This window comes from Mercurialis annua, linkage group LG5 (genome assembly GCF_937616625.2).
Source record: "Mercurialis annua linkage group LG5, ddMerAnnu1.2, whole genome shotgun sequence".
Classification (NCBI taxonomy): domain Eukaryota; kingdom Viridiplantae; phylum Streptophyta; class Magnoliopsida; order Malpighiales; family Euphorbiaceae; genus Mercurialis; species Mercurialis annua.
The window spans coordinates 12,293,064-12,318,015 of NC_065574.1; the positions used below are offsets into that span (position 1 = coordinate 12,293,064).

A 24,952-nucleotide genomic window follows, 5' to 3' on the forward strand; every position below is an offset into this window, starting at 1 on the left:
AGCCGAACACCAAACCAAACCGTTCATTAATAGCTTGGTTTATTTACAACCTTAACTAATAACAATCAAATACATTTTCAAAATGCTGAAATACTTATTAGAAAAAAAATTAGACACTACTATTTTATTTCTTCAAAAAGAAAAACTAGTAGACCTAACCTAAAACTAAAACTTTAATATATGAATTTTAAATTGGAGTCATATACTAAATATTTTCCTTTCACTCTCTGCTCTTCTTCCTCTAATGAGTTGCATTGTCCTTCTGCTAGAGTATCTAGCTCACCAAAATCTATGACTTCATATTATCTACTCACTTCTCACTTTACTAAATTTGCCACAAAAACATGTTCATCTCTTGAAAAAGACCAAATTTTTCTTTTCTTTTCTTCTGTTCAATGTAATGGGCTGCTCTGAAACTTGTTGAAGAACACAGCTTTTAACCAAAACATACCAAAAAAAAGAAGAAATAAGAACATCTAAAAAGCTTGCCCCACTTCTTTTTTTCTTCTCTAATCCTAAAAGAACACACATTTTTTCATAAACTTTACACTACACTGTCCCCATTTCACTGAAAAAGAAAACCATCCACGCCTGTAGAAGCCAAAGAAAAAACACAGTTTGTTTTAACAATGGGGTGTGTGGCCTCCAAGCTGGAGGAGGAAGAAGAAGTGGTGACCATCTGCAGAGAACGAAAGCGCCAGCTTAAGCTAGCTGTTGAGAGAAGATATGCACTAGCTGAATCCCACTGTAGATACTGTCAGTCTCTATATGCGGTTGCTGCTGCTATAAAGTTGTTTATAGCTCGCCATGCTTCACCATCTTCACCGTTTCTCATCACTTTTCCTCCGCCGTGTCCGCCGTCGGAGGCGTCTGGTCAGCAGAATATGATAGAAAACCCCATGTTTCTGCAGCAAGGGGGAAGTGAGAGTCATGAACAGTCCACTAGCCAATGCCATGAAGCTATTACTAACTGTGAGTCTTGTGGGACTTCTGTAACTTCAACGGATTCTAGTGAGGAAGGGACTAAAGAAGAGGGATTAGAGGAGGGAGATGAGCGAGGGTTTGGTTATTTTTACATGCAAATGCAGCAGCAGACTGTGACAACCACTCAGTTGCCACAGGCTGAGCATTTCGGGTGGGATTTCTTTAACCCTTTTGATACGGTTAGACCGGAGATTATGAGTGGTTTTAGAAGCTGTGATGATGATTTGAAGGTGGTAAGAGAAGAAGAAGGGATTCCAGACTTGGAGGAAGAGGAGGAAGAAGAGGAAAATATGGAAGAACAGCGAAGAGGAACCGAAGAAGAAGAGAAAAAAAGAGCAGTTAATGAAGAGAAAGGGGATCTGGTGGTTCAAGAAAATGTGAATAATTTTGATAATAATGAGAGTAATGGAAGTGAAGGGGAGCAAAAAGGACTTACTGTGATGGATGGAGCAGAGAAAGGTAGAGAATTATTAGATGCATTGAAGGATATTGAGGATCATTTTATAAGGGCTTATGATTCTGGTAAGGATGTTTCAACAATGTTGGAGGCTAATAGAGTTTATTTCCAATCTGGCTTGGAGGAGATCAAAGGTTGGTTTTTATTTTGCATTAATGTTGTTTTGTGTTTTCATTAGGTACTTTATGAGTATGTAATCTTGAAAGTTTAGATTGGTACTCTCTATATAGTTATTTAGTGGTTTAATTTTCTTGAACTACTTAGATTTTTAGCCATATTTAAGATTTCTTCTTTGTGTATGCATATTTGTGACTCCTACTTCTGCAATAGTAAATGATATGTGAAAAGGATGTTTTTATACGTTGAGTGCGTTTGGTTCAAATGAATTCCATAAATAAATTATAAAGCTCGTTTGTAAATGAAACGAATTGCCAGAGTAGAATTGAAATAAGGATTCCGGAAAGTGGAGCGAAAGCTGCTCTAAACATGATACAAGTTGAGCAAAACAAAGGGTTCGTTCAACAGTAAGAAGTGATGAAAGTGGATGTTTCTCATGCATGCATATTTTTGGTATCCTAATAGCTTATGATAAAGTTTAAAGTGTGTGTTTGTTTCTGATTAGTTTTGATAAAACTTTGCTGCATTTTCTTTTGGTAAGCAGAGAATTCGACAAAATTTATTCAAGCTATTACGTGGCATCGGTCAATTTCATCTAATAAGCCTTCATCATGTAAGAGTCTTGTAGCATCCAGTTCTAAGAGTTCAACGAATTGGACAGAGTATAAGAATGATCTGTTTGATGATTATGGTGGAATGATGAATTCAGGAAGCCATTCGCTGACACTTGGGCGGTTGTATGCTTGGGAAAAGAAGCTTTATGAAGAAGTTAAGGTAAGATAAAGTCACTCTTCGGTTTTCAAGATTACTCGATTGCAATAGGTTGTCGCATCTGTTTTAGGTTGTAGGAATGTGTTTCAGAGGTTTCGGAGATAAGAACTCATCTTTCTTTGTTTTGTTTTTTTGATCTAATTTAATTTATTTGTTGTTACCGTTCTTTAGGCTGGAGATAGCACAAGGAAAATTTATGAAAGAAAATGTGGGCAGTTGAGAAATCAACATGTTGGAGGAGATGAACTTGCTATGGACAAGACCAGAGCTGCAGTTAAAGACTTATATGCGAGAATCCTGGTTGCAATTCGAAGTGCAGAGTCGATATCAAAGAGAATTGAGAAGCTTAGAGATGAAGAACTTCAGCCTCAAATCGTGGAACTCTTGAAAGGGTACTAAAAAGTTGTTTTCCGAATTTAAAGCAAAAATGAAAATAACAATTGTGTTCATTTCTTTGTTTATTTTCTCAATGTGCAGCCTAACTCGCACCTGGAAGGTTATGTTTGAATCTCATGAAACCCAAAACAAGATTCTTTGTGAAGTAAAATCTTTTGCTTGTCCTACAAGTGGAAAATTCTGCAATGACTCTCATCGCCTCGCCACACTTCAGCTTGAGGCCGAGATTCACAATTGGCGTGCATGCTTTACGGAATATGTTGCAGCTCAAAAAGCATATGTCGAGGCTCTACATGGTTGGCTAACCAAGTTCTTAGTCCCTGAAGTTGAATTATACTCCAGGGGCAGGAGATCTCCAGCACCATACCGAGCTAATGGTCCACCATTACTCGTGATCTGCCATAGTTGGTTATCTTCAATGGAGAAGTTACCGGATAAGACTGTAACTTTCGCACTGAAAAGCTTTTCAAAAGATGTAAAGGCCTTGTGGTCTCAACAAGGAGAGGAGCAGCAACAGAAGAGGAAAGTCGACAGTCTCGCAAAAGAACTCGACAGAAGGACTCTAGCAGTTCAGAAGGCGGAGACAAGGTTATTGGAGTCCAAATTTATCGAATATAAACCCGATCAAAACGCAGAACATCATGACGACCATTGGACTGAGAAGAAAGACCAGTTAGATATATTCAGGAAAAAGTTGGATATAGAAAGGTCGAAACACCACAACGCTATGCAAGAAACACATAGGATAACATTAAGCGGTTTCCAGACAGGATTTACGACAGTTTTTGAGTCGTTAGCAGAGTTCTCTAAAGCTTCTATGAAAATGTACAATGACCTTGTCAACTGCAGCGCGATCATTGGACAACCCGATAATAAGTCATACATAGAGGGCAGTGAAGTTGAAGAAAATGGGAGCAGGTGACAAAAAGCATTGGAGTTGATAGATATGTTGTATATTAATTCATGTCGAAGCAGCTCGCTGAGACGAATTGATTTCTAAATTTATTTGATTGATTGTGTATGGATGTAATGCTCACAATTTTGTTGGGAAGTGTTGTAAATTACCTGATCTAATGCATTTCTTGGTGAAATGAACAAGAAATGTATAGATGGGAATTTGAAGTGAGCATTTCATTCATCCCTTGTAATTACTTGTAATCTGGTGTTGAATGGGGGAGTTTGGTTTATTTGTCTATTGAATGTCTTTTCTAAATAGGGGTGTGCATGAACCGAACCGAAACGAGTTGATAAATTCAGTTATGTTCAGTTTGATTATAAAAAGTTTTTTCTAAAAAAAAATTAATTCTTCAGTTTATTTTGGAAAGTAAGTTAATCTTTTTGTTTTTATTTTATTTGGGGTTAGATTTGAATGTGAATATTGATTTTACAATGGCATCTAATGGCAGCAGGCAGGCTGAGCACAACTGACAGGTGCAAGAATTGATGCAGAATAAAAAAATGAAAAGAAATGGTTGAAGAACCCACCATTTTGGCCTTTTTGAATGGACCATTATGCACACATTCAGTCAAGGCAGAGCAAATTAATATGTTTTAAATTAAAACAAAAATTATATTATTATTATTATTATTATTATTTTCTATCAAACATATGTGACTAAACTTTAAGTCATTCCTTTTACATAAGCAGGGTTATAAAGGGTCTTTTTTTCCCCAAACCAAGGTCATCACTTTTAAACAAAATACTATGAATTAGTATTTTGACTCGTTACACCTTTCTGGATGAAGTGACAAAAAAACTATTGGAGCCTTAAATACAGATTGAAGCTGAAGTGACGGAATATTATTCGCGGTGTTATTTTTATTCAAAGTCATGAATTTGCCTTTAATTGATCTTTTGTGCCAAGTCAGAAGAATGAGTATTCCATTATAAACTATTTTTAGTAAATTAAACACAAATAAAATGAACCAGACATCTCCTAACTTCAAATCAGCAGGTTCTACTAATGAATATGAGCAAAGAAGAGCAGGGTATCCAAGGTTGAAGAACAAAAATATACAGTAACCAACTTCCCTTAAAAATGCAATTACTTCTTTAGGTTTATTGCATTACATCTATTTGTAGTTTTTGTACAATATGCAATGATACACATCCTAATAAACAAAAAAAAGAGGGTGTTGGGTATGAATTATGATGATGCAAGTGATTAATTACAGCTTTTAGTTACAACTACTATCTCCTTGTAATCCTACCTTAGGTAAAGCGAAACCAAGAGTTGAGAGAAGAGAATGAACTCGCTGACAACAGCGGCTGGGGAATGTATCCCAAGGAACGGAACAATGTCGACCTGCAACCAGTTCTCGACTGCTGACCCAACTACAGCACCAGCCACAAGCCCTCCTAATGTTATTACAGTCGCCTTTCCTGTCGCCATGGAAGAAAGCACATTAGATGCTACCTAATGCTTTTATTATTGAATAAACTTAGTTTCGTCGCAGACTGACAGCTATCTGTGTTGCACTGAAACGTTGAAATGGAAAATACTGAAACGAAAAACGCCAAAATGATATTTTTTACAAGTACAGTTTATAAATACAAAGTTGTGGAGTTCCATTAACATTTTCGAAAATGGAAATGAAATCATGAAACGTAGCACTCGACAAGTTTCCATGCAATATAGACCGCTGCGTTGAACATCAATCTTGCCTAAACTATATTTAGAACATACGGGGTGAGAAAGTAAGTTGGCATTGTAACTTTGATAAACATGTGAAGTATCAATTAGACAGTCAATGTCAAATGCACTGTTAGCAGTTCAGAACGGCATATAAACTAAAAGACACAGAAGACTTTATCAATTCATAAAAACAAGATCAAATTTTGTGGTTCTTATACATGACCAGTGGTTAGCCTGAACAACAGCAGGAAGAAAGAGACTCAGTTTCACCAAAGACAGACATAAGTTTCATCTACACGTTATTTCTAACCATCCAGATATCTAAATGTTGCAAATCAACGAAACTCAGAATTCACAAAGCAAATTTCATTTAAGGCGCAAAAGGGTTTCTAGAGCTCGGTGTCGCAGTCTGAACGAAAAGAAGTTCATCATTTACAAAGAACATAGAATGAAATTTGCTTTTAATTAGTTATATGCATGATATATAGAGAAAAGTTATTAATCTTCAGGGTATCCATCTAAAGTTAACAAGCTAAGCACCTACAGAAAGAACACAAACAAATATCATTTGAAAAATAAAATTGAGAAGATGCCATTAAATGCTTTATTTTCAACATGGAAAATGAAGAAAAGATATCTAAATCATGTGTGTTCGTTGCAGCTTGACATGCTATCAACTATCAAGGCTATCTATATTTTACTTTGAAATATTCAGCTTCATTTATAACAACTGTTAGTAAATTCAATAAACAATTCAAATACTTCCAAAAGAATTTATAACTCATAAAAAAATCCAAAATATATCAGATAGATTAGGGCCACGTGAAACTCAAGAATGAAAATAAGATTCATAAACAACCTTTCACGATTATTGTTTTGTTTGAAAATCAGAAGCGAAAGGGAAAGGATAGAGAAAGACAAAAGGGAGGATCAGAAACCAAGGATGCCATGAATGAAGGATCAGCTTCAAGTGACTTGGGTGTGTCCTGATCGGATTCTGGTGCATCTATAGTGGGTTATGGTAGATTAGAAACATTCATGAGTATCGGTGCAGCAACTTGCTGGTAGACCTGTGGTGAAGGTCGGTGCAGCAACTTGCTGGTAGACCTGTGGTGAAGGTCTGTGAGGTTTGTCAAATAACCAATCCACCCGTAACTCAAACTATCAGGTGTTCCAATAATATAATTATCCTAACACACCCTACATGCAAATGTGCATTGGGCTTGAAGTGTGAACAAACAAGCACATAGGCCCACCTCACCTTGTGCTCACATTGTGCTCAATTATTTTATTTAACCAAATGGGAGTTGGCAAGGATCGCACTCTTGACCTTCCAATCATAGAAATATCATATAACTAATCCACCCAATAGCTCAAACTATTGGATGAGGCTCCAACTATAGTATTATCTTACCGAGGTTCGACCCTATGTGCCTTGAATCTTAGGTATGTCTCAGATGCAGCATTGACCACTATGTCTCAAATTTTCCATCATTGTAAGCCTTGACAACTATCTCCGATATTTAAGTTCAAAAGGTATGAAACAAATGCAAAACTGTTTAAGGTTCATTTGATATTCATTTAAAATCATTACCTAACTTCACATTCTTTTTGGTCATGAAGTACAAGGAAGCCCCAAAACTTGTAGCCAAGACCAAGCCAGGAACATCGGCCCCGGCATATGGTGCAGCAGATGTTGAGGAAACTCCATTAACATAAGTTAAGGCCATCATAGCTCCATAAACTCCTGCTTGTATTCCCAAATCACCTGTTGATGGTGTTTCCAGTGAAACAGATGTCTTTTTCATTGTCGTTTGCAGCCACTGAGGTACTGATCCCATTCCTGGACCATTTACGGGTTTAACATCAGCATATCTGATGCCGCTATTAACAACTTTCCCAGCTCGGCGTTGAGTTAATCTTTGCATGAGCAGCATATCATATGCAGCCTCAACCTAATTTACAGTCAATCATAAGAATGATTAGAATCATCTAAAAAAGTTACCTACTTGTCAATATCATCAGCATAAACATTGTTTCTTTTGACCAGTGCTAAAGGTAATAGATAATTACCCATATTGATACGAAGAAAATGCAAAATCCATAAAAAGAAGTACAATTCAAATCAATGAGAACTAGTGGTACTTTAGAATGATAAAGCACCATAATGAAATGGGCCTACAATATAAGATAGGTATCAACTTAAAATTTGGCTTTCTTTTTCTTCCTTATCTATTAGGTCTTTTAAGACGTTATCAGTTCCTCACCTTGAGTTTCATGCACAGCTGCAAAATCACAAACTAAATTCCCCATCACTGAACATTTGATTTCATTACTTGATATATTTTGTCCTTTTAATAACCAAAGAATAATGAAAAATGGGACTATGGACATAATTAGAGGCTTAACATGGACATTAAATTACACGGGATAAATTAAAAAAAGATCCACTCAAGAAGCTTGACAAAAATTAAAAGGTAGTCGCAAATTATCCAACGCATTTTTTCACAAACAGATTAAAGCTGGAAATTCAATCCCCCACCAATAAAGTACTCAACAAGACTTTAGTATCTCTCATGTAACTTCAAACAAGAACTTAGAAACCACAAATAATGGTTCCAGTCTCTAACTATTAACCAGCTAATGAATTCTAAAGTTAATCTATATGGATATTGGTCGACACGGAAATGAAAGTCACATGAAAACTAGCAGTTTGTCCTGTCAATCGTTCAGGACTATAACTCAATTTTCTTCCAAAATACAACACAAAGCATTTTTACCAATTGAACTTAACACGATAGCATTAGAAATAAACTCAATCCTCAATAAAACACAACAAAATGTCCAATTAAGTCACCTAGCTCAAGAATCAGTTACTTGAACACAACTAACAAATATTCTTCAAATTATACTCAAAACCCCAGAAATCATTCTAAAATAGACATAACAAAACATCCAACTTTCTCAAAACCCAACACTAGCATCCTCCTAATTCAGTTAGTTAACCAACAACTAGGTAGCACGGACACGGTACACTTGGACACCAACACGGCGAAATAAGATTTCCTATGTGAAAAATCGACACATCAACTGTCCGAAATGTTTCCAAAACGGGACACATGGATTGAATGAAGTGTCTATGCTACCTAACAAGGTATAAATTCAAAAAACAAAACTTCAAACCTTCAAATTCCAATCAATAAATTCCTCAAAATCTACTTCTACTAACCAATTGATTCACTCATTGCATACCAAACATCAAAAAAGTTCAAATCTTTTGAAATCAAGAACAAGAATTTGCACAGAAAGTAACCTGAGCACAGGCATCTTGGTCATCCTTACAAGAACCAAGAACTGACTTTTTAGCTCTCAGAATATCATCAAAAGAAGCATTTTCAGACACACCCAGAAGCTTAAGTGCGTTCTCCACGGACATCTCGAACGGAGCCGAATCATCAGCAGCTCGAGAACCAGCTCTACCTCTCACCACCGCTTTTCTCCTCGGAGACGGCACAGTACTGAGCCGGTTCTTGAAGGGTTTTAAGTGGGTGTTCATTAGATTAGTGGCTGATGCTGGTGAAGAAGATGGTGGTCGGGGGAATGGAGAATTGGAGGATGGAGAGTTGGGTCTGACGGAGGAGAGAGTGGCCGCAGCCATTTTTGTGGACTGTTAAGGAAGAAAGTTGGAGTTTTTGTTTTTGTTTTTGTTTATGAATAGAGATTAGAGAGTGTTGCAAGGAAGAATAGAAACGGTTTGGTTTTAGATTTTTCTTATGGTGGAAATGTTTTGGTGTTGTAGATGTATCTAAATGTTGATTGGCAAAATTTACGTTTGGCCCTTGTACGTTTTTTAATTTTTATTTTAAATCCTATATTTATTGCATTGAATTATGACCGTAGATACTTATTTTCCGGACATTAAAAAAGCGATTAAGATCTGACACTTTAACTAAAAAAATTCCTCAAGGGTTAATTATTGATGTAGCGGAAGTCACGAATAAACATAAGAATAATTTGAAAAATGTTGATGAACAAATAATAGTAGTAATTAACTATGATGTTCTATTAATTCAATAATATATTAGAATATAGACAATAAACGTCGTTAATTCTAATGAATACCGATATTTGAAAAATTACACATAAATTGTCTCACAAACGTTAAAATTGCCGTTTATTATCCCATAGTATTGTTTAAATACTAAAACAAATAAAAACTCTAAACTAGGCATAAAATAAAATAAGTGTAATAAACATCAGTCATAAAAAATGATTTTTTAATTCAAATAACTAACATTCAGGTTCGATTATCTTTTATACTGACTCAATTTTTTCATTTTTAAAATACGGTACCCGGAGATAATTATTTCTTTTATACAACCACTATTAATACACAAATAAAATCAAAAACTCTCATTAACTCATTTAATTTTCACTCTTCTCTTTTCTTCTTCCTTTCTTAACAATGAGATTTCTCTTTCTATGGCACTTGATTTTCTTCCATCCTCTAATTCTTTTTCTCCGCTGCCATTTTCATCGTCGTAGTGTCGCTGCTGTTCTTCTATCTCCGTGCTTCTTATTTTTTCTTCAGATTTGAATCAAAGTCTATTGTCGGATAGAAGAATAGCTATCATTTTTAACAATTTTAAAAAGTTTGTTAAAGGCATATGATCGGATTTCGAGGCAAAAAAATTCACCTTTCTTATTTTTCTTCGTATTCAAATTTATAAATTTTGTTTGTTAACTGTTTTTTATTAATCGTGATTTTTCACCATTAAAAATATATAAAGATTATTTATAAGAAATACAGTACTACTTTTCATGTAAATAATTTTTTTATGGTTTTATGGAATTATTTCTGTATTTTTATTGTGTTTAGTTGTATTTCTGTGTTTTTTTTATTCTGCAGCACGATTTGTTGATGATGGTTGATTGATGGATTATTGTAATGTTAAAGTGTTGTCGATTTTATGTTGATAATTAGTTGATATTTTCTTCATTTTAACATTGGTAAATAGGATAATATTGTCCGTGAAATAAACTAAAATAAAAAATAAAAAATCAACTAAGACTAAGACTAGGTAATGATATATTAGCATGGAGGAAGGAGACAAATAATGATGTTGAATTATTGTAATATTACAGTGTTAATATTGCATTAATTTTCGGTTCATATTTTGTTGAGTTTGACAATAATGGCGTTGAATTATTGTAATTACAATGTTGATCTTGTGTTGATATTTTGTTGATATTTAATTGATTTTAACATTAACGAAAAAGACCACATTATATGTGAAATGAAATAAAAAAAATTAAAATTAAATTGAAACAATATTGAAAAATAAAAATTAATGTAAAAAAAGATTGAAAATTTTAAATTAGTTAGTGATGGATACCGAATCCTACTGAAAGTATAATGGAGCCGAGTTGTAGGGGATCCACTCTCAGGCGACGCCGGACTCCCCCTGAAGACCGAAAGATACGGAGGAGATGCCGAATCTCTAAGATTCGGTAATACACTAATAAAGACCGAATCCCACATGATCCGCCAAGAGCGCGTCAGGTCCGGGATTCGGGTAAACGACTGAATATGGAAATATTGTCCTATTTGGACACAAATACTACATATGGAAGGATAAGCTCTACTTTAGGAAGATAAGACTATTTAGGAAGACGTTCCTAAATAGGACTCTTATCAGATTAAGGTAGATCTCGACAAATCAGGAGAATCTCTACGATACGGCCGAATCCCTACAAAGTAGGATTCACCTGCCTAATACAACTCTACTAGGTATATTCGACTACTATAAAAGGAGCACGAGGTATGCCTAGAATCACAATTACATTCATATACTCAAAACGCTGCTCAAAGCTCTAGACTGACTTTAGCATCGGAGAGTTAATCGGACAACCACCGTCCGGTTAGCTTCTACCCTGTTTTGCAGGTTCACTCACCGATTCAGAAGGCAGACTCCATCAATTGGCGCCGTCTGTGGGAAAAGCTTAACTAAACTTCAAAAGAAGGAGTTTTTCTGAACTCAAAAACAAATCTCATTGAAGAAGATGACTTCTGAAAGAGTAAACCTGAAAGACAAACAACCAATGGACCCAAAAAGCACTCCGGAGATAATCAACGTGACGGAAGACGGGCTTCTCAACTCCGGGGAAAAAAGCAACACCGGAGGGCTCTCTTTCTCAACACCCCAGTACCAAACTAATCTAATAAGAGGAAGCATCCCAATTGCTTTCAACCTAAGCACTGAAGAACAAGCACCAAACGCAGCGGCACAAGATCCACACAGCGAAATGCTGAAAAAGATACTAGAATCCGTACAGGCAAATCTTGACAGATTGGCTAATGAGGCCAAAAGAACAAACGACAGGCACGAAGAAACTATGAAAATGCTAAGGGAAAACTTCAGCCCTACAGCTCCCAGAAGAAGAGAAAGAACAGGAAATGCAAACCCAGGCCGACGGGAGACAAGGGCAGAAAACAACAAAAGCAAGGAACCTCGGACCAGAGGAAACGAAGAAAGGAACGAAGCGAGAAACCAGCGAGAAAAGGAAACCAGCGACGAGGAAAGTCCTGACAGAGAAAAATCTAACGAGGAATCACCGGAGGCACCCAGAAATGAGCACAACCAGGAGGACGCCCGAAGCGGTCTGAATACGAAAAGAGACGAACGAAGGGAGAAGGAAAAAGAAGACGCCCCACCAAGGAGTAAGCGACAAGAAAGAGATGCAGGGAAAGAACAAAATAAGAAAAAACACCAAGAAGGAGAGGGCGAATCGTCAGAGACACCCCAAAAAAGCAAAGCCACATATGTGGTGGAAGAAGATTTAGAAGAGAAGATCGCCAAAGCGCTCAAAAAACTAAAATCTGAAGAATTGGACATAGAGGACCTCAGGTTGAAAGGATCACCCCTCTCGCCCGAGATCATGAAGGAGACCATCCTGCACAGCATGAAGCTGCCGACCTTGCCAATTTTCAATGGGGAAGGAGACCCCCGAGACCATACCTCTAGGTTCACAGCGACCATGGGGCTACTCAGCGTATCGGACGCCATCCTTTGCAGGGTTTTCCCTACCACGCTCACGGGCACAGCCCAGAGATGGTATAACAAATTAAAACCAGGCTCGATCAAAAGCTTCGCTTCGCTTTCAACAGAATTCCTCAACAGATATCTCACAAACATCCCAGCTAAAACCACTACCAGTATCCTAAGAGCCTGTATCCAAGAAGAAGGAGAAACCCTGCGAAGCTACATCGAACGATTCAACAAGCAAGCTATGAAGATAGACAACCTGAACGTCGACATGGCGACAGAAGCATTGCGAGACGGGACGCGATTCGGAAAGCTGGTGGACAAGCTGCTAGTCAATAAACCCACAACTTTCTCGAACTTAATGGGCATAGCTCAGAAATACTTCGAGTTAGACGAAGGGCGAAGGGCGATTCGCGGAAAGGAAGCAAAAGGAAAAGAATCAAAAGAGAGATCCAGAGAAAAAACCAAGTCCAAACCTGATGACAGGAGAGGAAGACCCGAAGAAAGCAGACGATTCGCCCCCCAGACAAGATATGAATCGAGATACGATCCCAGAGATGATGAGAATAACTTCACTCCATTAAACACCAGCCGAACTAATGTCCTCATGTGGATCAAAGAAAACATCAAAAACGTGGTATGGCCACCCAAAATGAAAGCAGAAGCAAGAGACACCAGAAAGTACTGCAAATTTCACGACGATTACGGACACGAAACGGATAGCTGCAGAGACTTAAAGGTCGAGATCGAAAGAATGATCGACACAGGCGAACTGAGGAAATTTGTGGCCCGAAAAGAGAAGAGCAATGACAAGGGAGAAAAAAGAAACAGAGAAGACAAGCCAAAAGAAAAGGAAGACGAGCGCCCATCCAAAATTCTGGGAACCATACACATGATTAATGGTGGAGGGCATAGTAGCTCCACGATCAGGAGGAAGCAGAGGAAGGAAGTAATGAACATACGAGAAACTCACATGCCGCCAGTGATCTTCGATGTAGAAGACTATGAACACGTCAAAGCACCTCACAACGATGCTTTGGTAGTGACTACTATCATTGAAAATTGGAACATGGAGCGGATCCTTATCGACGAAGGAAGTGCAGTAAACCTCATGACAAATGCAGCATACAAAATGTTGGGAGGAACAGCGTCAAGGTTACGCCGAGTCCCAATTCCGCTATCAGGACTCGGTGGACCCTCCATCACCCCGCTGGGAGCAGTCACCTTGGAAGTAATAATCGGCCCAGAAAGAGGAATGAACAAGAAAATCATGTCACTATTTAACATAGTGGACATGGAATTGACATATAATGCCATCCTAGGAAGACCTTTCCTCCATGACTCGGCAGCGGTAACCAGCATCAGAGCACTGGCAATGAAGGTACCGACTGAAAAGGGAGTAGTGACGCTGAGAGGAGACCAAGGAATAGCCAAGAAGTGCTATGATGAGTCAGTGGTGGATCTCAAAGAAAACAAGACCGAAAAGAAGGAAGAATAGGAATGAAAAACGACCCATCATCGGTAACGACTCTCCGTCTTACCAGATGGCGTCAAATCTATCTTTAATGCTTTGTATGCCATCTTTTTATCAATAAAAATTCAATTTCGCTACCATCTGATTAGCCAGACGAACCAATAAAGAAATAAAAATCAAGAACAGCCACGAATGATTAAATCAAAGACGAAAGAAGAAAAAATAAATTAAAGATCAAACTCAAGAAAAGCTAAAAGCCAAGAAAATGAGTTTAAATTAACTCAAAGCAAAATCGCCGAACCAGGCAAATCGCCACGAAAGGCTAAGAGCCAAGAAAATGAGTTTAAATTAACTCAAAGCAAAATAGCCGAACCAGGCAGATCGCCACGAAAGGCTAAAAATGAGTTTAGATTAACTCAGAAAAGGCAAATCGCCAAAAAAGAGTTTAGATTAACTCGAAGCAAAAACAAAAATAAAGAGTTTAGATTAACTCTACAAAAAGCAACGCCAAGAACAGGGTTTAGAATAACCCTCGAGGCAAGACAAGTACATAAAGATAAGGCAAAAGCACATTTCGAAGAAAAACGAAGAAAATATATTCATAAATTGCGAATTACAAAAAGCAAAATTAATACATCAGCAAATACAATCAAAAGAAAACTACTAGACACGGTCTTTAAAAATCTTGACGAGGAGATCACGGGCGATGGTCTGGGGATCCAACCCGTTAACCCCAGAAAGATCAATATTGGGATTCTGCTCCAGAAGCTTCTTCCCAATCGCAAGGCGATACTCGCTTATCAGAGCAGAGTAAAAAGCCTTCGTATCTAGCAGACGGATGTGAAGACCTTCAACCTCCGATCTAAGACTATCCATCTCCCCACCAACAAGGGAATTGATCCGAATGAGCTCCTCAATCTCTTGAGTCAAGTCATCGGTCTTTTTCTCAATCACTTTCACTTGGCGATCATTAATCGCATCCTGCGCCTTGAGCTGCGCCAGAAGGGAATCATGCTCTTCCAAAGAGGCCTTCAATTTCGCCCTTTCAGACTCGGAAGTCGCCAAAAGAGCAGACAGACGCTCGACCTCCTCCTCGGCACACTGTCGGCGGTCGTTCAATACCAGAACAGATTGAAGGGCCTACACACCAGAAATAAACAAATAAGAAAGCAACTGAATACAAAAAACATATTATACTCAAGAAAGAAAGCACTTACAGAGAAACCATGAAAACAAGCCAGATCGGAAAGCTCCTGACCCGGCCTACCACAGAACCACGTGACATCATCAGGAATCGCCAAAGTCCGGATATATTCCGCTAGCACTCTCGGATTCAGCAAACTGGCAGGATCCTGACCTTCGACCCATTGAACCAAGTCTGGAGCAGAAGAAGAGCTTCCAGGAAAACTCTCCCTCGTTGGAGAATCATCGACAACTCGACGTCTTTTTCTAGACGGAGAATCCGGGTCTCGACCTAGAGAAATCTCTCCCGAATCAGCAACAACAGGCCCCTCTGAGGCCACACCCCCAACTCCCCCCGAAACGATAGATGATGCTAGAGGGGGAAGTAGTGACGGAATCGCCTCGTCGCCGACTGGAACAGCCGAGTCATCACCATCATCATCATTTATAACAATAACCTCAGGCAACGCTACCTCGGCGGAAGCTAGGGGGATATCAACAGGAGCTCCATCCACGACAATGTCGCCAGGAATAACGTTGGCGACAGGAACGTCAGGACCACCCATCGGAACGTCCAAATCTACTTGAAATCCGGAAAGGAAATCGTCAGAAGAAGAAGACATCCTACAAAAGAAACATTAAAAAGAACTTAAGCAAATTAATATACCTTGAACAAAAGAGTAGCAAAGATCCGCCAAGCCTCGAGGAGGATCCTCCAAAGGAAACCATCGACTCCGAAGATGACTATTAACCAAGACATCTAAAATGGGACGAGACACAATACTACAAGAAGATATGTCAAAAGCAAGTTTTGACTCAGATAAACTTAAAGGAGAAGAACAGCTCCGAACTGGATGAGAAGAAAAACCATCCGAAAAATGAAGAAAAGCAAATTTATGATAGACAATAAAGAAACGCCTTCGCCAGCGACTGGTTAGGCAAGGAAGATAAATACGAGATCGCCCTTCTCTACCAAGGGCGAAAACGAAGCAGCCATCACACTTCCTAAAATCTACAAAATGATATAACACTCCGAGAGAAGGGGCACAGCCCCGGAGCCTACATGCCTCCGAAAAGGCAAGCACTACTCTAATCGTACCAGGGTAAAGTTGCCCTAGAGCAACCTTTAAATCCCTACACACTTCTACTAAAAATGGATCCAAAGGAAACCTAAGACCAGCAGCAAATTGCTCTTCAAAAAGAACCGCCCTACAAGAAGATCCGGGAGAATCAGACGCAGCCATATCGACACCGGGTAATATTACCCTATAATCAAAAGGAAAACTATACTTAAAATAGATATCTAAGACTTCATCCCTACGAAGCTTCGATCGGGTAAAAGCCATAGCAGCGCAAGCATCTTCCACTCGACTAAGAGGCATCCTAGAACAGGGAATCACAAACATAAACACAAAATAAGGATCAAACAAAAAATATATTGAAGAACACGTTGAAGAACATATCAAAGAACAACAAGTACAGAAGAAATTTCCAGAACACAAAGCATGGAGAATATACAAAGAGGAAAGCCATATTAACATCCAAACAACGAAAGAAAACATACCTGAAAAATCTGGAGAAAACAAGTCACGAAGAATCAAATAATCAAACGAAGAACGAAAAGGAAATAGCTACAAGAAATGAGGGTAAATTCGAAAAGCAAAGTAAGAGGGAAAAGAAGAAATGCGAAGAGATTAAATACAAAACGCTTTTGAATCATTAACCGTTTAATCATCAAATGCCAACACGTGGCAACGCAGAATCTTACTAAATATGAAACGACTCGCCCGGAATACGAAACGACTCGCCCGTATAAAAGAACTCAGCTCCAAAAGAGCTAAAATCCACTAAGGCATAAATGCCAAACTACTTCAGCTCACTTGCGGGGGGGCTAATGATGGATACCGAATCCTACTGAAAGTATAATGGAGCCGAGTTGCAGGGGATCCACTCTCAGGCGACGCCGGACTCCCCCTGAAGACCGAAAGATACGGAGGAGATGCCGAATCTCTAAGATTCGGTAATACACTAATAAAGACCGAATCCCACATGATCCGCCAAGAGCGCGTCAGGTCCGGGATTCGGGTAAACGACTGAATATGGAAATATTGTCCTATTTGGACACAAATACTACATATGGAAGGATAAACTCTACTTTAGGAAGATAAGACTATTTAGGAAGACGTTCCTAAATAGGACTCTTATCAGATTAAGGTAGATCTCGACAAATCAGGAGAATCTCTACGATACGGCCGAATCCCTACAAAGTAGGATTCACCTGCCTAATACAACTCTACTAGGTATATTCGACTACTATAAAAGGAGCACGAGGTATGCCTAGAATCACAATTACATTCATATACTCAAAACGCTGCTCAAAGCTCTAGACTGACTTTAGCATCGGAGAGTTAATCGGACAACCACCGTCCGGTTAGCTTCTACCCTGTTTTGCAGGTTCACTCACCGGTTCAGAAGGCAGACTCCATCAGTTAGTTTATTCGATATTGTTGATTTTGTATTGATTTTGTGTTGATATTGAAATTGACGAAAAACGTTAACAGTAAAAAAAGTCAAAAATTAAATATGTTATAAATATTAAGTGCATGAATATAATGGTGAAAAAAATTAAAAATGATGAAAGAAAATATTAGAAAATCAGAGTTAATATAAAAAGTAAACTTTTTAGAAAATAGTATAAAGAAAATTGGTATGAAATGTAAAGATTTAAAAAAAAGTAAAAAAGTAAATGTTGGAGAAAAAAATAATATTTTATATAAGCCGCTTAAATATGTCATTTTTGAGGGCCAAACATTTTGGCCCAAAATAGACGTAAGCCACGGGTAAAGATGACATCTATCGATTGTTGGCTTATTTTCAATAAATTTACACTCAGAAATCACTCAAACCGCACACTTCCAACTTTGACAGAATTACGATAATGCCATTATGCTGCCTTCTACTCCCTTTTTTCATGAAGTCGAATTCTGTTTCCGCAACCGCATCAATTATGCATATATTTAAGTGATTAAATAATTAAAAATATAATGTGATTTATCAGTATTGTATTGATAAATTTATCCAGAATTAAGTATATTTTGATTATAATAGCACGATGTCATTATAATATTTTGTCATTTTAACAATTTAATAAGAAAATTATTCAAGTATTTAATATTATTTCTTTAAGTTAATGTTTAACCTTTCTTAAGATAAAAAATTTAAGTTCAAATGTATATTTAAATATATGATGAAAAAATAACTTCAAAATTAAATTTTTTTATTTTTTATTTGAATTAAATAATATCGATATACAAAGTCAATAAGAATAATTTGTGACTTTAATGAAATCATTGAAAATATAAAATTTACTAATTTTTAATATTATATATGCAATTTTAATTTGATAAAAATAAAAATAATTATATATTTATAATTTTTTATATGGATAAAAAAGAGCTTATAGTCCAAATTTAAATATATTATAGATAATAACAAATCATTAAAATATATAAAATATTACGATTAATTTAATTAGTATGATTTAATTGATTTAATAAAACATACAAAAATGTAATTAACAAAGATAAAAACATAAAAAAAGCTAAAATATTATTTTATTTTCCAGCTAAAAGACCTACTTTAAATAACATTAAAATTATAAAATTTATTTTTATAAATTAAAATGCAGGAATCCAAAAGAAAAGGTGCAGAAATTTAAAAATGAATTATTATCTATTTTTATTTGATAATTAATTGTACAAGACTAAATAATAAGAAAGATTAATTACAGACCAGTTAAATAAAAAGGAAATAGTATAGGACCTGAATACTTCCTAGAAAGTATACTATTATCATAATCTATTTTCATAACAATGTCATACATATTAGCATAACATTATCATAATGTACTTTATTGTAACCTTTTATCATAATCTTATCATACTATTATCATAACCGTATTATATTATCATTATAATCTACTGTTATCATAAACCGCATAATGCATAAATATTTTATGTACATCATCATAAAGAATTATGATACAAATATGATGATGTTATGATATTGATATGATAATGTTATAATACCGATATGATATTAAATGCATTGTTTTTTTTACTGAAAATCATTTTTTCAGCAGATCTTTTAGATCTAAAACTGAAACAATTGTTTGTCATTAATTTCAAACTGAAATAAACATCAACAATAAATATGAAAAATTGATATTTTTGATCTTTCTTCAAAGTCATGATTTAGAAAAAAGATTAGAGAGAGAAAGAGATAATTGCCATGAATTAAGAAAAACTGCTAAAATTAAATACAAAATAGCGGCGGCGGAAATTCGGAAAAGGAATGACGAAGAAAAAGAATGAGAGAGAGAGAGTATTCATAGAATAATGTTATTAAACAAGTAGTTATTAATATAACAAAAGTAATTTTTAGAGTAAAATGTAAAAAGTTTAAACATCGAAAGTATTTTTTCTCTAATTTTTAGTGAGGTAAGAATTATAATTATCGTTAAAAATAAAATATTTATCCTACATTTCTCAATATTCAAATGTGTTTTAAATTTTAATATTAAATAGTCAGTTTTCATCTTACGCAGAAATTCTTGATTTTTATTTAAAAAAAATGTTACTTTTCTAAATATATTTTACTGTGGATGATGATTTAAATTGTTTTATTTTATTTTTCTACACCAAATGTGTCATATAATGGATATTCTATCATATTTTCAATAATTTATAATATTTATTTTTTAGAAAAAGTAATTTAGAATTTATTTGAACTATTTATAGGTAATTTATAATTTAAACATATAATACTTTTTTTACATATATGAACTTTTCTATCCATATAAATTTTATATTTTATATCTAATTTACAAAGATTGAAAAAATTAATACATAATTTGATTTGTGTTTCTCATCAGTTTTTTTTGTAATCAAATCATTGTGAGATTATCTAATAAAAACGAATTTAATAGAAAGTCAATGTGACATATCAGACTAAAAAAATAGTCCGACTATTATCTTATATACAAAATTTAAATAAGTGATCAGATTTTAAATTATAAATTAATCATATTTCATAAAATCTGTTAAACAAAATTCAAATAATAGGGATCTTAATATGAAATGAATTAAGGTTATCCTTTATGTTCTTTTAATTTTGAACAATTGAAAAGAATAAGCGTTCGTGAAAAAAATTGAACTCCACAATTTAAATAAAATACTGCCAAATATTTATAACATTTGAGTTATAGCTAACCGTAATATATATTATTATTATATTGAAAGAAAGAATATTAATTATTGGAAGCTGAAAATATCACATAAACATGTGTGGAAGTAAAGAATGTACTTATTTACACAATATATGTGGCAAGTACTGTGTACACATTTCCATATATTAGCCACCGAGTAATAAGATTATGGTGTGTAGCAGTAACCTTTAGCTCAACAATTCATTAGCTTTTGTGGAGTGAAGTTGCAGAGACAAAACTGAAAAAGAGAGGGAAAAGACATGCTAGCATGCTGGAGGTTTGGCTTCACACCTTGTATTGCAAGTAAAGGATATCAAAATAAGTTTTCATGCAGATCAGCTGAAACCCATCAAATCCATGTCGATAGTATTGGAGACTACAGCAACAACAAAAAGAAGGTGGTCATTGTTGGGTCTGGATGGGCTGGCCTTGGTGCTGCTCACCACCTTTCTAATCAGGTCATCTTGTAATTTGTTCTTCTTTTTAATTCTTGGAGCCAATTTGGCACACATTTTTTGACAGAATTGGGATATTCTTGCAGGGTTTTGATGTTACTGTTCTTGAAGATGCTAATGGATTCGGCAGTCCAGATGATGTTGGTATCCAAGGTAAACTATTGGTTTTTTCTTTAAAAGAAACAAATTCAGATAGTTGTTTGGTTTGTCTCCTAGGTAGCATGGTCACGGACACGGCGAATCAGTGTTGTTTTAAGGTTTCTATATAATCTTTGATCTCTTTCTTTTTGGTCTGTTTTAGGCTTTTGGAGTCCATACCAAAATATATTTAGCCTGGTGAATGAATTGGGGATTACACCCTTCACGGACAAAATCCGGTCTGCACTCTATTCCTCGGAAGGATTAGAGGTAATTGAATGAATTCATTAGAAACCTATGGTGAAGAAGTTGGAAAAGAAACATGCTTGGCTAAAGCAATTTTCTTTCCAATTGCTGTATGAAATGCCAGATTAACTACAATTTTTGTGGAGTGATAACTAATTATGACAGTTGGAAGTGTCCTGAACTTTCTGCAGGTTGAATTTCCAGTATTCCAGGATCAGCCTCAATTGCCTACTCCATTGGGGACATTGTACCACACTCAAGTATGCTGTATAAAGCTTAATCTTGCTTCCTATTTTTTTCTTATAAAGTATGTACTAAAACTAGCAATAATGATCTATATTTTGTGCAGTTCACGAGGCTGCCTTTGCTGGATAGATTAACATCACTTCCTCTAATGGCTGCTGGTATAGTGTTGTAACCTAATATATATTACATTACATTTACTAAGACGCTATTTGAATTTACTAACCTAATATATATGTTTCCAATTCCAATTTGTCAAGGTTACTTTCAAGTCCTTTTTGTTATTTCTGCTCACTCATTTTTCATCTCTACCTATTTGTTTTTACAGTAATTGACTTTGACAATACTGATACTGCTTGGAGAAAATATGATCCAGGTAAGGATTTCTGTTGCAAATGTTGATTACTAGCATGTTCCCTCTACTAGACAGATGTAGTTGAAGTGTCTTATTTGGAAGTTTACTGATAGTTACTGCAAGGGAACTTTTCAAACAGTTTGGGTGCTCAGAAAGGATGTATCGGAATGTACTCGGACCACTGCTTCAAGTCGGTCTGTTTGCCCCAGCAGAGCAATGTAGTGCAGCCGCAACACTTGGAATGCTCTACTATATCTCCGTTGCTCATCAGGTATTCTTTTCACTTAAACTTAGAAGCCCTATGATTGACTAAAGTCTAAAGTAGTTTAATCGTTCTAAGGCTGCACATTTCTTTACTATGCTAAACTGAACAAAGTCTCTAATCGAAAGGTCTTACTTGTGATCCTTGACGAATTCCCTTTCGGTTAATTAATTATTTCAACACAAGGTAATCCGGGACTGTGTTTGTTCGTGCTTCCAATCTTATTGGCATTTGCGTGCAGGGTATGTTAGAGATAGTAAAATTATAGACTAGTTAGAGCCTCATCTAATAGTTTTAAGCTTTTGAGTTGATTGGTTATTTGATATTTTCCATAAGATGGACCAAAGACACTCTCATTCTCTAATTTTTTTGAGGTTTCTTTTTCCCGAGCCAAATAGTCTATGCTACTATCTTTCTGCTGACTGAAACACAGTTAGACATTATTCCTATAGTATTTCGGTTTATGACTCAATACTGTAGTTTATAAATAGTTCTTGTCAATTATTGCAGAAAAATTTTGATATGGTTTGGTGTCGCGGGACAATTAAAGAAAAGCTTTTCGAGCCATGGATGGACTCGCTGAGGACCAGAGGATGTCAATTTGTGGATGGTGGAGAAGTGAAAGATATCATCGTCGATGAACAAACAAGTTGTATTTCGGAGGTGGTTTGTAGCAACGAGACTTTCAATGCTGATGCAGTTATTTTGGCTGCTGGAATCTCCCAAGTACAAGAACTTGTTAAGAATAGGTGTGCTGTTCCAAAACAATTTTGCATAACCTCTTCGTTTTGTCTCAATAACTTGTTTCTCAATTGCATTCATATTTTCCCTGCATAATCCATCCTGTAGTAAGTGGCGGTTACTTTCTTTGTAGCGCAGCATTATCTACGAGGGAGGAGTTTTTGAAAGTTCTGAACCTGTCTGCTATTGATGTACTCATCTGTAAACTTCAACTGGACCGAAAGGTTTGTTAATTTAAATACTTTCACATTTGCATATAGGAACAGAAAAAGGTTAAGTTGCACTTTAAATTACTTAATGTTTCAAGCTTTCATTTCTTTTCTTGAAGTAAATTTCTTTTGTTTGGATGAATATAGGCCTATAACTATCCGTCTTGCTTTTTTATAGATTAATATATTTGTTGAAGAAGATGAGAATTAAAGTTGAATGAGAATATTTGTTTTATGTTAATACAAAGTTTGTATCATAAACTTACTACAATACCAGGTCAAAATTCCTCATGCAAGCAATGCATGCTCTGGATTTGATGATTCTTTTTCGTGGACTTTTTCCGACTTGAATGCACTTCATGACGAGCATGAAGACAGTGAAGCGACAACAGTACGGGCTGATTTTGTGAGATCCGTTTAATTTTCATTTTCATTTCTTTTTTCTACTACAAAGTTTTATAATTATTATATTCTATCTTTTGTCCCCCCTGAATTAACTTCTATATGTGCAGTACCATGCCAATGAATTGCTACCTCTTAAAGATGAACTTGTAGCTGCAAAAGCTATGTCTTATCTATCGAATTGCATTAACGACTTTGCGAATGCTACGGTGATCAATAAAGAGATCTCAAGATTTCCAAAGTCTTTGACTCACTTCTTTCCAGGTAGTGTGAATGTGTGATGACACTTATTCTGCTAACAAAACCAAAAGTCTATATGCACCGACTTTACCCGAACCATTACTTTTATTTGTGTTTTCGTATATCTTATGTGCTTTGTCTCTGCAAGGTTCATATAAACATATGATGCGCGGGTCTACATCCATCCCAAACTTGTTCATGGCTGGAGATTGGATCATAACTCGGCACGGATCATGGTCCCAGGTAGCATTCGCTTCCCTCCCTTGATTATGTAAATCATTGAAAGCAATATAGTACGAAAACATAAATGCTGAAACCGAAAACGAGCTTTTTTTTAATAAGAATAAGTTATAAACATAGAGTTTTCGAGTTCTAAATGCATTTTCGGAAATGAAGTGTAGAAATTTAGGATTCGAGAAGTTTTAAAAGAGAAGCACAAAGAATGATCATTCTGTCATATTTTACAACAGGAAAAGGCTTATGTGACGGGACTGGAGGCTGCGAACCGGGTGGTAGACTGTCTTGGAGAGGGAAACTTTGCAAGAATAATAGCAGTAGAGGAAGATGAGCCTCATGTTGAAGCTCTAAGGAGCCTTAACAGAAGATTCAATGAGATAAGCGACCAATTCCCATTGTTTGATTATTTCTTGAAGTGAGGACTTTTTGCTGCAATGCTCTGTATAGTGTTAATAAAGTATTAAGCCAATATACTCGTTGAACTGAAATTTACAGTTCTTTCTTCATTCAGTGAATTGGCATATATGTAGTGATTTATACAGTAATTTATTAATCATACAGCGCAATGTCACACAGCACAATGTCAGCATCTATTGGCGTTAATATTCCACATAGGACCACATATGTGTTATATCAAGTTATCAACAACACATGCAAATGAATATATATATTTACTCTTTTTTCTGTATTTTAATAATTTACATTTCTGTATAAATTATATTTATAATCATATTTTAGAGTTCACAGGGGCTAATCTTTTTTTAATACTAAATTTTTGTGGGTTTGTCAATTATAGCCAAATCTTTCAAAATCGGCAAAACTAGCCCATTTGAAATATTCAAAAAAATTTATAGCCGTTCGGGCTAATCCTGTATGTAATAACTTAGGTTCCATTCAATAAAAGGTTTTACTGAAACATGTGAAGTTTCACACGATTGTGGGTAAAAAGCGAATGATCTCAATTTGTTGGCAAACCCTTCTATCGCATTAAGATCAATACTGATGGAGCATACAATCTAATAACGTATATTACGAAGACCGAAAGGATTGCTGGAGATGATTCATGAAGATGGCTAGGTAGTTTTTCAATGACTA

The 24,952-nt window shown here is 35.9% G+C and overlaps 4 protein-coding genes across 4 annotated transcripts; 2 read left to right on the forward strand and 2 right to left on the reverse strand.

Moving 5' to 3' along the window:
• The first annotated feature begins 202 nt into the window (after positions 1–202).
• LOC126680548 (protein ALTERED PHOSPHATE STARVATION RESPONSE 1-like) lies at positions 203–3,920 on the forward strand. The gene is made up of 4 exons (XM_050375685.2): positions 203–1,575; positions 2,103–2,332; positions 2,501–2,721; positions 2,807–3,920. The coding sequence occupies exons 1-4, from the start codon at positions 630–632 to the stop codon at positions 3,645–3,647; spliced, it is 2,238 nt and encodes a 745-aa protein (XP_050231642.1). The 5' UTR covers positions 203–629; the 3' UTR covers positions 3,648–3,920.
• Positions 3,921–4,740: 820 nt separating this feature from the next.
• LOC126680555 (protein CHAPERONE-LIKE PROTEIN OF POR1, chloroplastic) lies at positions 4,741–9,128 on the reverse strand. The gene is made up of 3 exons (XM_050375692.2): positions 8,675–9,128; positions 6,956–7,316; positions 4,741–5,108 (listed from the first exon to the last, which is right to left on the reverse strand). Exons 1-3 carry the CDS (start codon positions 9,017–9,019, stop codon positions 4,933–4,935), a joined length of 882 nt encoding a protein of 293 aa, XP_050231649.1. The 5' UTR covers positions 9,020–9,128; the 3' UTR covers positions 4,741–4,932.
• A 654-nt stretch (positions 9,129–9,782) lies between these two features.
• Positions 9,783–15,873, reverse strand: LOC126681484 (uncharacterized). Its single transcript, XM_056105857.1, has 3 exons — positions 15,099–15,873; positions 14,730–15,021; positions 9,783–9,946 (listed from the first exon to the last, which is right to left on the reverse strand). Exons 1-3 carry the CDS (start codon positions 15,684–15,686, stop codon positions 9,783–9,785), a joined length of 1,044 nt encoding a protein of 347 aa, XP_055961832.1. The 5' UTR covers positions 15,687–15,873.
• A 4,605-nt stretch (positions 15,874–20,478) lies between these two features.
• LOC126680549 (uncharacterized) lies at positions 20,479–24,438 on the forward strand. The gene is made up of 13 exons (XM_050375686.1): positions 20,479–20,787; positions 20,871–20,937; positions 21,086–21,192; positions 21,360–21,428; positions 21,518–21,572; positions 21,740–21,787; positions 21,880–22,037; positions 22,539–22,777; positions 22,903–22,993; positions 23,256–23,384; positions 23,491–23,644; positions 23,769–23,863; positions 24,091–24,438. Exons 1-13 carry the CDS (start codon positions 20,590–20,592, stop codon positions 24,274–24,276), a joined length of 1,596 nt encoding a protein of 531 aa, XP_050231643.1. The 5' UTR covers positions 20,479–20,589; the 3' UTR covers positions 24,277–24,438.
• The last annotated feature ends 514 nt before the right edge of the window (positions 24,439–24,952 follow it).

Excerpts from the sequence above, each read along its gene's own strand:
- LOC126680549 (XM_050375686.1), top strand. The coding sequence starts at position 20,590 with ATGCTAGCATGCTGGAGGTTTGGCTTCACACCTTGTATTGCAAGTAAA. Across the intron at positions 21,193-21,359 it reads ATTCCTCGGAAGGATTAGAG|GTTGAATTTCCAGTATTCCA; the intron begins GTAATTGAATGA and ends AACTTTCTGCAG. Across the intron at positions 23,385-23,490 it reads CAACAGTACGGGCTGATTTT|TACCATGCCAATGAATTGCT; the intron begins GTGAGATCCGTT and ends CTATATGTGCAG.
- LOC126681484 (XM_056105857.1), bottom strand. The coding sequence starts at position 15,686 with ATGTCTTCTTCTTCTGACGATTTCCTTTCCGGATTTCAAGTAGATTTG. Across the intron at positions 15,022-15,098 it reads CTTGTTTTCATGGTTTCTCT|GCCCTTCAATCTGTTCTGGT; the intron begins GTAAGTGCTTTC and ends TCTGGTGTGTAG. Across the intron at positions 9,947-14,729 it reads TCTTAGATCGGAGGTTGAAG|AAAAAATAAGAAGCACGGAG; the intron begins GTCTTCACATCC and ends TCAAATCTGAAG.
- LOC126680548 (XM_050375685.2), top strand. The coding sequence starts at position 630 with ATGGGGTGTGTGGCCTCCAAGCTGGAGGAGGAAGAAGAAGTGGTGACC. Across the intron at positions 1,576-2,102 it reads TGGCTTGGAGGAGATCAAAG|AGAATTCGACAAAATTTATT; the intron begins GTTGGTTTTTAT and ends TTTGGTAAGCAG. Across the intron at positions 2,333-2,500 it reads AGCTTTATGAAGAAGTTAAG|GCTGGAGATAGCACAAGGAA; the intron begins GTAAGATAAAGT and ends ACCGTTCTTTAG.
- LOC126680555 (XM_050375692.2), bottom strand. The coding sequence starts at position 9,019 with ATGGCTGCGGCCACTCTCTCCTCCGTCAGACCCAACTCTCCATCCTCC. Across the intron at positions 7,317-8,674 it reads ACCAAGATGCCTGTGCTCAG|GTTGAGGCTGCATATGATAT; the intron begins GTTACTTTCTGT and ends ACTGTAAATTAG. Across the intron at positions 5,109-6,955 it reads CAAAAAGAATGTGAAGTTAG|GAAAGGCGACTGTAATAACA; the intron begins GTAATGATTTTA and ends CCATGGCGACAG.